The sequence below is a fragment of the Heloderma suspectum genome, chromosome 5 (genome assembly GCF_057233095.1).
Source record: "Heloderma suspectum isolate Gila_16-S chromosome 5, 16-S_ref, whole genome shotgun sequence".
Taxonomy (NCBI): Eukaryota; Metazoa; Chordata; class Lepidosauria; order Squamata; family Helodermatidae; genus Heloderma; species Heloderma suspectum.
In genome coordinates, this window is record NC_139462.1 from 14,621,867 (window position 1) to 14,632,100 (window position 10,234).

Sequence of the window (10,234 nt, forward strand, 5' to 3'; positions counted from 1 at the left end):
TGCCTATCCCCTAGACACTGTAGAACAGGGGTGGGCAATTGGAGGCCCTCCAGATGTTTTGTAGGCCAAAATGTCTGGAGGTCCACAAGTTGCCCCCATCCCTGCTGTAGAATGTGTATGAGCACCACTCCCTTGGAGATCTTTCTCCCACCATCCTACCTCTAGAGCAATTCAGCTGAGCTGTTATTATGGATCAGAGTAATGGACATTAATTTAATTGCCAATATCTCAGTTTATTAGGTTCTTTGGACACGCTTTACAAGGCATGATGATGGAGCTCAGCTGCTCTTCCCCAAAGTGAGTCTGTCAAACAGGTACTCCCCTATGCCATTCTGGGACACCCCCAGGCGCTTCAGGTTGGTGAGGTGGTCTCCCAGCTGCTTGATGGCCTTCACTTGCTCCTCCAGGTATTCGGACTCCAGGAAGTCACACAGCTGGGGGGGAGGGGGTCAAAGAAAGTGTAACTACATTATCCATACTATTCATTGGGTTGCAAAGCCTATAAACTAGACTTTAAAAAGGGAAGAAAGCCCTAGTTGTGGTAATACTAATTATTTATTCCATGCCTGTGGTAGCCTGTTCCAGAATATCTATAGCAGTCATTTACCAAAGAATTATGGAAACTATAGTCCAGTGAGGAGGGTGCTGTGAGTTCCAGCAGAGATCCAAGCCTCCTTTTACAGGACTAGAATTTCCAAGGAAGGTGGAATTCCTATTAAAATCAGGCCAAGACAGACATTGCTTTAAATCCTTATGAAAAAAAGCATAGCTGCTAGATATTTACTCTGGACTAGATACAGGATCTTAAAAGCCCCCCTCCCCAACATCTCTCACCCATGCCTAGTCTAGAGTAAACATTAAAAAGGGACATAGCGACTATTTATGGATATAAAATGCCTGTTTTCTTCCTAAAACTATGGTGTAGCTATGACCATTGAGAATGCCCATGGGAGCATGGGCAAAGGCCAGACTTGGAACTCAGCAGTCCTCAACCTTTTTGGGTCAGTGAACATATTTGGAATTTGAATCTAAAAAAATGGCTGTCATGGGGTCAATTCATAGGAGAACCTGAACCTTCATACTCTATTGTGTTCTGATTTTCTTGACAGGAAGACACACAAAATTTACACGTCCCTGATTTTACAGCTTTGGACAGAACATGAACAACTCAAAAATTCTGGCATCAATATAGAGATATAGATAGATGTTTCCCATATGAAATTCAAAGCTGTGCATGCACTGTTCTGAGATATCTCTGCAATATGGTCAACAGGTTCAGGAAGATCGGTCACCTTCTGAACATGGTAGCATCATGTCTTAATGAAGACTCACATGAGGGTCTCCCTTCTCCATTGCCAGCTTGTGGAGATCCAGAAGGGCTTGGTTGACCTTCTTCTCCAATTGCAGAGCCCTTTGAAGGACATCCAGGCTGTTGCCCCACTCGTCCTGCTCTGGCTTCTGTGCAAGGGGACATTATAAAGGCAAGATACCTCAATGAATGCATTTCTACCACATGCCTCAAGATTTTCTCCCATGCTGAGTGCAGACTCAGAACTTCCCATTCTGCCCACCTTGATGTCTTGCAACACAAGACGACCCCCTCGCTTGTTCTGGTATTTCAGAAACTTTTCTGCATGCTCCCTTTCTTCTTGGGACTGCTCCTTCAGGAACTTGGCCATGTGGCACAGGGCAACATCATCACGGTCAAAGTAGGAAGACTAAAGATTGAAAAATTAAAAATAGAAGTCACATGATGATTAGGGAATATATCTGGCCAGCAGGTAGTCCTAGAAGTTTACCTTGTGCTCCACTGAAAATATGATTATGCACCAATATATGTATATTATGCACTATTATGCGTGTGCCAATAGAATTTGAGTGCATCCATGAATTCCATTATGGGAAGTCTATTCTGGATAGATCTGTCCTCTTGAGCCAGTCCATAAGAGTGCTGGACAAGATACAGATCCTTTATCATTGCTTCTGCTCTGCCTTTTGGTTACTTTCCCAACCATCTGTGGTCAAGGCTGGACTAACTCCATCCACACATAGCAGCCATGTTGTGTCATTCTAACATCTAACATATCAACCCCTTTCCAAAGATAGGGCCACTGTTAATGACTTGTATTTTCTCACCCAAGGCACAATCAATGCCAAGGCGCCTGTACCTTTAACAGTTATGTGGAAGGGCAAGCTTCAGCAGTTCTACCCCATCATGTCAGTGCTGGAAGATCAAGGAAAGCTGCATCTTCTAGAATCCCTCTTTTGTTGCATGAGAGCCCTGGCCAATACCACTCTTAGCCCACCAGAGTAGAGAGAACTCTGAGATGGATACTGCAGCCATCCTTTCCTACGATCACCCACTGCATGAAGTTGCGTCAGGCCTTAAATCTGTTCCAGTTGTACAAAGTAGGGCTAAACAGGCTCAATTCCTAAGCACAGTTCAAAGATTTCCTTATGGAGCATTCCCACTCTTGGCTCCCAAGTACACAGCAGGCTGAGAGACAGCAACTTTTCAGCCTATGCCCCCTTCGTACTATATAAATAGCTTTGGTGACCCATTTAATAGACCTTCTAGTCAGGGAGAGGAAATGCAAGCAAATAGAGGAAAATTAATTACTGCCCATCAAACACAACAGGAGCCAGTTTAGGCAAACACACTACAATGCAGACTTGTTTAACAGCATAATAACCATGTAATCATAGCACAGCAGTTAAGAAAAGAATATGCTTCCCATTCAGCCCATTTGCTCTCACACCTCACAGTTCAGGCAATGTAGGACAATGTACATTTATAAAGGCATCAGAGTCAAGCAGCCACTATAGAAATTAGTGAGCATGATAATATGCACATTTGCACAAGTAGGCTGTGCAACCTATTACTGTTGCTATGGGAGTGAACCCTATTGCACCTCAGCAAGGCTTACAACCAGGGCCAGACCAAGATACTGTGCAAAAAGTTCCTTTCTCCACAAGCAAAGGTAGGCAATAATACCCCAAGCCAAGCTGCCATGTTATTTTGGCACCAAAGCAAACAGGTCCAGTAATGCTTCTCCCTCTCAGTAGATGTACAACAATAATAAATTAGACTAAGAATTTGTGTTCTTTCATGATACCCAAAATCGGCTGCCTCCCTCTGTCTCGTGGCAGAGCCAGTCCTGCCTAGAACTGAACACACATACATACAATTGAACTAAAAGTAGAATCCACACACTTAAGGGAGCTGTGGCAACAGTTCTTTCTCTTCGTGAGAAGTAGCAAAGATCAGCTTACCATGGACAAGTACACATAGCTCGCATGCAGCTCTAAATTCACCAGCAGATTCACAGCTGCCTCACACTCAGCATGGAAGTTCTGGCGCACCTGAGAATCCATGTATAAGACTGAAGGAAAAAATAAGATGCAAGCAAACAACACATGCACTTATCAGCCACTGTTATAAAAGAAGATATGGCCCAGGTGGCATATATATAGTGTAGAGGCAGGTAAAGGTGTGATTAGCAGCAGCACCGCCCAATAGAAGGTCTCTTCCTCATCAACCGACCAATTTGTGTTGGGTGCGCATGTGAGTGGGGGTGGATGACTCAGCAGAAGGGGTTAGCTGGGGCAAAGCAGCTGATAGAAATAAAGGCCCCACTTCATCTAAGAGTTTATTGTCAATGTTCTCCCTTTTGCTTTTAGGGAAGCATTTTGAGTTACTGGCTTTTTCAATGGGGACCCATCCCTCCCTCCCTAAGGTCAAGCATTGTGTGTGGGCATTTAATTGGTAATTACCCATCAAATATTTGATAGGGAATCAGAATTTGCTGATGGCTTGTTGATGCAATAAAGACAACCTTCCCAACCTGGCACCCTCCAGATGTTTTGGACTACTGGATTACAGATCATGCTGGCTGGGACTGATGGGGGTTGAAGTCCAAAACATCTGGATGTTGCAGGAGGCTGCAATAAGTGATACCCAAAGTGGTTGATTTTAGCTTTCTAGACTTTTAGCTTTGCTGTTTTAAATCTGTATTTTAAATTTCTGCACTGCGGCTAGGTTTTATTGTGGTTGTATTATTATATTGTGGTTTTAATGTTCTATGTATTTTATATTGTTTTATTGTGTGCCGTTTGGTTTTAATTTTTGTGAACCGCCCAGAGAGTTTCAGCTATTGGGTGGTATAGAAATGAAATCAATCAATCAATCAAAATAAATAAATAAAATTGATTCAGAACTGAGGGCTAGTGTGATGTAATGGCTAAAGTGTTACAATCACATTGGAGAGATCTCAGTTCAAATCCTGACTCAGCTGTTATGTTCCCTTGGGCAAGTTCCTTCTTCCAGCTTTTTCTTCAACAAATTGAAGGACAGAATAGGCCAGTCCCCTTCTATCACACTCCAGGTCCAAGAAATAAGATAGAAATTTTAATAATAATAATACCCAGAGTCCTCCCCAACCTGCTGTCCTCCAGCTTTTGGACTACAACTCCCACCATCCCTGTTAATTGGCCACATGCTACCCAGGACTGATGGTAGTTGTAGTCCAAAAGATCTGCAGGGCATCTGGTTGGGGGAAGGTTGAATCAACCATCACTTGGTGTATGATCAAAGAATCCTGCTGTTCATCAGTCATACCACAGTCAAGCTGAATCATCAAGAGGTACATTGGGTTGGCTCGAAAAGGTAACCACAGGCAATGAGAGAGTAGGTGAAAAGGGTTTGCAGTAGTAACTGCCTGTTCGTATATGTGAAAACATTCTTGTAGAAAAGTATTCTTGAAGCCAGCTTCCCCACCCCCACAAGAACTTCTGTAGCTTTAATTACCTTCCTTGGAGTTCTCAGGATGAATGAAATTTCACCGTGCTCAGTGGGAGAGTGCATGTATTCCATGCAGAGGGTCCTAAACTCAATTCCTAGCATCTCCAGGTAGGGTTGGAAAAATTCCTACCTGAAACCCTGGAGAGTCAGTGCCAGTCAGTGTTGACAATACTGGTTTGGATGAGCCAAATGGCCCAATGGTCTGAGTATAAGGGAGCTTCCTAGGTTCCTATGTTCACCTGTTGAATGTGTGACCTTCACAGAACTGTCAATGGTCATGCATGCATTCAGGGTAAAGATTCCTAGTTGGAAATGACTCAGTTTCACTATCTTTGAAATATCTTAAATAATCAAGAGAAAAGAATAGCTTGCCTGATCCTGTGCAAAGTTAGACATAACCACCAAGACCTAGAAATCAACAGCCATTTGCATGTCTAACTGCACAGGAAGGGCTGTAAGAGTCATTGTGTTATATTGGACTCCATGAAAGAGAGCCCAAATATGGTCACTATTATTGATTGATCCAGGAATTTCTTCAATTAGTCTTTTTCCTTGCTCAAGACCTGATTCCCCAAAAGCTTCAAGGAGTCCAAGGGGAAAAGGTGTGATGCTAGGACCAGCCACTCTTCCTTAAAAAAAGGCAGTTGTGGGGAGTGGGTGATCTTGGAGTAGGTGCAGCTTTTCCCAACATTGCATTCATCTACCGCAGCCTTCTCCAACCTGATGTCCTCCAGAGACGCTTGCAACACTTTCGCTAATAGCCATTACACCATACTACCCCTCAGTATCAAATCATCCACTTCAGATATCCCTTATTATAGCCATAACACAGTTCTGAGCTGTTTAAAGCTTTGCACATCAACAAATCCTCAAACTTGGCTCAGTCGCTAATAGGGCAGCCAGTGCAGTTCCTTTAACACGGGTGCAATATGTGCATGGCTAAGTGCTCTACGGCACATCCTAGTTGCTGCATTCTGCACCAGCTTCTGAACCATGCATAAGGGCAGCCCCACACAGGGTGCAGTACAGTAGTCCAGCCATGAGTCAGTTTGAGTATGTGTGCATGCATATAAAAAGCTAGAACATCCTTAGCTTGTTCTCCCATTCTGGCAGTTGTAGTCCAGCATATCTGGAAAGCATCAGATTGGGGAAGGGGAGTTATACCCAGGAAGATCCTAGACAAACTTTCTAAAAGGTATGACCCCCACCACCCAGTATTGTAGCAAAACAACTAGTCTTTGCTTTCTTTTCTTGAGCAGTGGTGGCAGCTTAACTGGAACTCTAGATCCTGCTATATATGACTTTTCTTCTCCAGGGTTAGTTTGCAGGAGTAGCCTGGGGTCTCTACGCAATGGTTTATTTCCTCTGAACATAGAGTTTACACAGCTGTCATGGTCTAAGTGCTGGACCTTCCCTCCTTGAATTGATGTACCTCCTCTCTAGAAGTGGAATACAGTATGTTCCTCATACTTTGCAAGCTGTTAGTGATGCATCAGTATTTTTTTTTTGTATACATTTCTACCACTACTCTACCCCATGGAAACAGTGATTGAGTAGGATGTCTGCATCTCACATGAACACACAAATCTTGACACAATTTGTTTTATGCCAGTGTTTTATTTCTTCTCCTTTGAAGACACGCTATACAAGGTTTGGTTGGTGGGGTTCAGCTGCTCTCCCCCAAGGTGAGCCTGTCAAACAGGTACTCCCCTGTGCCATTCTGGGGCACCCCCAGGCGCTTCAGGTTGGTGAGATGGTCTCCCAGCCGCTTGATGGCCTTCACTTGCTCCTCCAGGTATTCAGTCTCTAGGAAGTCGCACAGCTGATGGATCAAAGAGAAGGATTGCTAACGTTGTACAGATGGTTTAGTTGAAAGTCTTAGCCTAGCCTTTTACTAACACCCAAAAGAGGTGTATAAAGAAAATTGAGACTGCCCTTGGAATGAGTCAATATTGGCAGAAACTGTAATTTCAACTCACATCCTGGGGAACTGGCTAGCAACACCCCAAGTTGTAAGTCCAACATTCTACAGCAGGGGTGGGCTATGCATTGAACTCAATTTCAGAGAAGTTCTCAAGGCCTGCCTTCCAGTAATGGGTGGGCAGAAGGCAAATGGGGCAGGAGTATTTCAGCGTAAAGCCCTTCCTGCCCGTAACAGCCTTAAGAGAGGCACTTCAACCTTTTAGAATGGGGAAAAAATGCACAAACCCTAGGAAATGACCCAATGATCTGTTGCTGGAAAAAAGCAAGTGTGGCCAGGGGAAGGAGGTACGGCCTTCTGTAGACCCCCAGAGGGCTAGCTTTGGCCCATGGAGGCTTGGGGATCTCTACTCTTGTTCTATAATGTTGATGCCAGAAAGATATGCCATAAGTAATCCTTGCAGCCAGAAAGGCAAATTTCATGGCCGCAAAAGGCAGAAAGGCTCAGACATACCAGCAACACAGTTAACTACCTTGCTGTGCCAGTAAGGCTTAATGTTTCAGAGTTGAGACTCACATGAGGGTCTCCCTTTTCTGTTGCCAGCTTGTGCAGATCCAGCAGGGCCTGGTTGACCTTCTTCTCCAGATGCAAGGCCCTCTGCAGAGCATCCAGACTACTCCCCCACTCATCCTGCTCTGGCTTCTGTGTGTGTGCACAAGAGTCACATTTAAGGATGCAGTACAAAACTGACATTTCCTAAATATGAATACTGATGGGGGCCTAGAGGCACACTCATCAGAAACACACTGCCCAGCTAACGGCAGCTCATTACACATTAAACACAAGCAACCTGGTGGACTTCCACTGTAGCTTTAAGCAAACTTTAGCCTCATTGAATAGAATACCACATGACCTGACAATGTACGAGAATACGTCAATAATGTGTCCCAGATCTAAAAGCTGTTATCTTCACCTCCCATGCTTCAGCATGCCCAGAAGACTCCAGTATGAGTTGATTCTATCTTCCTAGCAAGAAGGACTCATCAGTTATCATGGTCTGACAGTCAGGCCTCTCCCAACAACCCAGAATTGCTTTCTTTGATCTAAAATATACTGCTTCTGAAAATGCTGATTGAAATCCAGATGCATGGTTGAGTTTCACTGCATTTAAAAGTGGACTTTTATACTGCTCTTACAGATTCTACAGTATTTAAGGTATTTTTGTTTTAAACTTATTTACTGAGTCTTTATGTTTTGTAAGCTGCCCTGGGAATACAATTAAAGAAAGGAGTATAAACCCTTGTAATAAATTAAAGTTTAAGCAATCATGCAAATAGCATTGAGAGAGGTGTGAGCTACAGAACCTATCAAGCTCCAGGAAAGATGATTTCTCTTAGGGAGTTCTAGCCTCAATGCTTCTTATGTTGCTCACCTTGATGTCCTGCAGCACAACACGGCCCCCTCGCTTATTCTGGTATTTCAGGAACTTCTCGGCATGCTCCCACTCTTCTTTGGACTGCTCCTTCAAGAACTTGGCCACATGGCACAGGGCAACATCATCACGGTCAAAGTAGCAGGACTAGAAGGGAGAAGAGCAGACAAAGGAAGACCAAGTTGAGAGGAGATGGTCAGTATGGGCATTTTAATAGGTATGATGCTCCAATTCCAGGCAGTGGACAACAACGATGTCCCCATACAAATAGGGATCCCCTACCTTTTGGGGTTGGTGGACACTTCTAGAGTTCTGAGTGCGATGGCTGCTTTCACAAAATGGCTGCATGTTCTCACAAAATGGCTGTAATGTGGGCATCTTGCCCATTCATAAAATGGCTGCTACGGCTGGTCACAGGACACTCATTTCACAGAAGCCAAACTAGTGAGACTAAAAGAAAAGGGTTCAAGCCAAAGAACCCAAGTAGAAGGTAGAGTTGGATCCCAGCTCTAGAACACAAAACCACTCTTTTGAGCCCTAATAAAGATAGCATTGTAGGTCAGCCCTTCAATTTGCAGCAAGATAGCCTTCCATTTAAAATAAATTAAAAAATCTTAATCAAATAAAAATCAGAAGGGCCAGGGAGCCTGGTAGCACCAAGAGAGATGTCCATGGTCACACTGGTACCATGCTGGGGAGCCCAGAACTAGAAATTCACTTGGTTTTTCATGCAATAATTGGAAGTAAAATCTATGGACATGAAAGTTTGCACAACTAGGCAAGTTGAGAAATATTGGTAAAGCTCAAGATCCATTCAGCTATTCATTGAAAATATGCATCTGGGCAGGCTGCAACATTGATACATAAAGGTACTCCTTATTCTGTCTTACAGCCAAGAACTCATGAGCCTCAGAGGAAGTGTGTATGCAGTCCCATGTATTACAGCCCAAGAAAAAGCTCCTGCATTTTTGAGGTGTTTGGAAATATAGGAGGTGGAAGGGAGACTTCAGCATGGGCAGCTTAAAAAAAAAATCACACTGCTGTAAGAGAGGGAGATAATGTACAGAAAATGCAACAGGTGCAGTACCACATCTCATTATCCTAACCATAGTTAAGCTGTAACTATGGAGAAACTGATGTGGTTATTTTAGTTATGCAATTTCTACTTTAGTCGCAATCCAATACACCCTTCACATCTCATGTTGTTGCTACAAAGAAGTCTGAAGGCGGTACCTTCATCTTTTCTATGAAGTCTACTACATTGTAAATACAGTAACATTAAAACAGCTCTATTGCATGGATAGTAAATGTACAGGACCCTGCTTGAGAATCAAGAGACGCCAAACTTTCTTTGAAAAGGAAAATCACATCTAAAAATAATCACCTGACCCACCAACTAGCACTAGACAGGGACTTCCATTTAGCCAGGTCTAAAGCAGTTTAACAGCTTATTTCATTTCTGGTTCAGACTAACTTTGTTAACAGTAGTTGATACTCACATGTTCACACCATGAATCCAGCAGCTCATGCTTGGAATTAATGCTGACTTAACACAGCAAGGTGAGCTCTAGCTAGACAAAAAAGCAAGATAAAACAAGCAAGTAATGGCAACTTACCATGGACAAGTACATATAGCTAGCATACAGCTCCAGGTTCACCATTTGGTTCACAGCAGCTTCACAGTCAGCATGGAAATTCTGGCACACCTGAGAAGTCATTGCTCTGTCCTATGAAGCTCAACACCTAGGACAATCCCTACTGCTGCAGAAAAGCATGGAGCCCCAATGCTATTAATACAGTGTAGAGGTAGGTGAGCGTGTGACTGGCAGATGGTGCCATCCAATGGAAATTGTGTTTTTTAACACAATCCAATCAGCTTTGGGCATGGGAGGAGAATTACACAGCTGCATGGCATTTCCTGATGCAGAACCAGTTCTGATAGGGATGAGGTACCGCCTTGCCTAAAAGCCTTCTGATCCCACACGCATGTTTACTCAGAAGATGTAGTGGAGGGAACAGAGCAGGGATGGGCAGCTTGTAGCCCACCAGTTGTTTTGGCCTATAAGTCCCATCAGCCCCT

General features: G+C 43.6%; 2 protein-coding genes across 2 annotated transcripts; both read right to left on the minus strand.

Annotated features, from left to right (window-relative positions):
• Window positions 1-278: 278 nt before the first annotated feature.
• LOC146343598 (ferritin heavy chain A-like) lies at window positions 279-3,375 on the minus strand. Its single transcript, XM_084860196.1, has 4 exons — window positions 3,274-3,375; window positions 1,572-1,718; window positions 1,333-1,458; window positions 279-434 (listed from the first exon to the last, which is right to left on the minus strand). The coding sequence occupies exons 1-4, from the start codon at window positions 3,373-3,375 to the stop codon at window positions 279-281; spliced, it is 531 nt and encodes a 176-aa protein (XP_084716322.1).
• Window positions 3,376-6,467: 3,092 nt separating this feature from the next.
• LOC146343599 (ferritin heavy chain A-like) lies at window positions 6,468-9,875 on the minus strand. Its single transcript, XM_084860197.1, has 4 exons — window positions 9,771-9,875; window positions 8,155-8,301; window positions 7,299-7,424; window positions 6,468-6,623 (listed from the first exon to the last, which is right to left on the minus strand). The coding sequence occupies exons 1-4, from the start codon at window positions 9,870-9,872 to the stop codon at window positions 6,468-6,470; spliced, it is 531 nt and encodes a 176-aa protein (XP_084716323.1). The 5' UTR covers window positions 9,873-9,875.
• Between the last annotated feature and the right edge of the window lie 359 nt (window positions 9,876-10,234).

What these genes read in the sequence shown, in the direction of transcription:
- LOC146343598 (XM_084860196.1), bottom strand. Translation starts at nt 3,375, where the DNA reads ATGGATTCTCAGGTGCGCCAGAACTTCCATGCTGAGTGTGAGGCAGCT. An exon ending in TTGTGTTGCAAGACATCAAG is followed by an intron (nt 1,459 to 1,571) that starts GTGGGCAGAATG and finishes CCCCTTGCACAG; the next exon opens with AAGCCAGAGCAGGACGAGTG. An exon ending in TGGAGAAGGGAGACCCTCAT is followed by an intron (nt 435 to 1,332) that starts GTGAGTCTTCAT and finishes CCTCCCCCCCAG; the next exon opens with CTGTGTGACTTCCTGGAGTC.
- LOC146343599 (XM_084860197.1), bottom strand. Translation starts at nt 9,872, where the DNA reads ATGACTTCTCAGGTGTGCCAGAATTTCCATGCTGACTGTGAAGCTGCT. An exon ending in TTGTGCTGCAGGACATCAAG is followed by an intron (nt 7,425 to 8,154) that starts GTGAGCAACATA and finishes GCACACACACAG; the next exon opens with AAGCCAGAGCAGGATGAGTG. An exon ending in CAGAAAAGGGAGACCCTCAT is followed by an intron (nt 6,624 to 7,298) that starts GTGAGTCTCAAC and finishes TTGATCCATCAG; the next exon opens with CTGTGCGACTTCCTAGAGAC.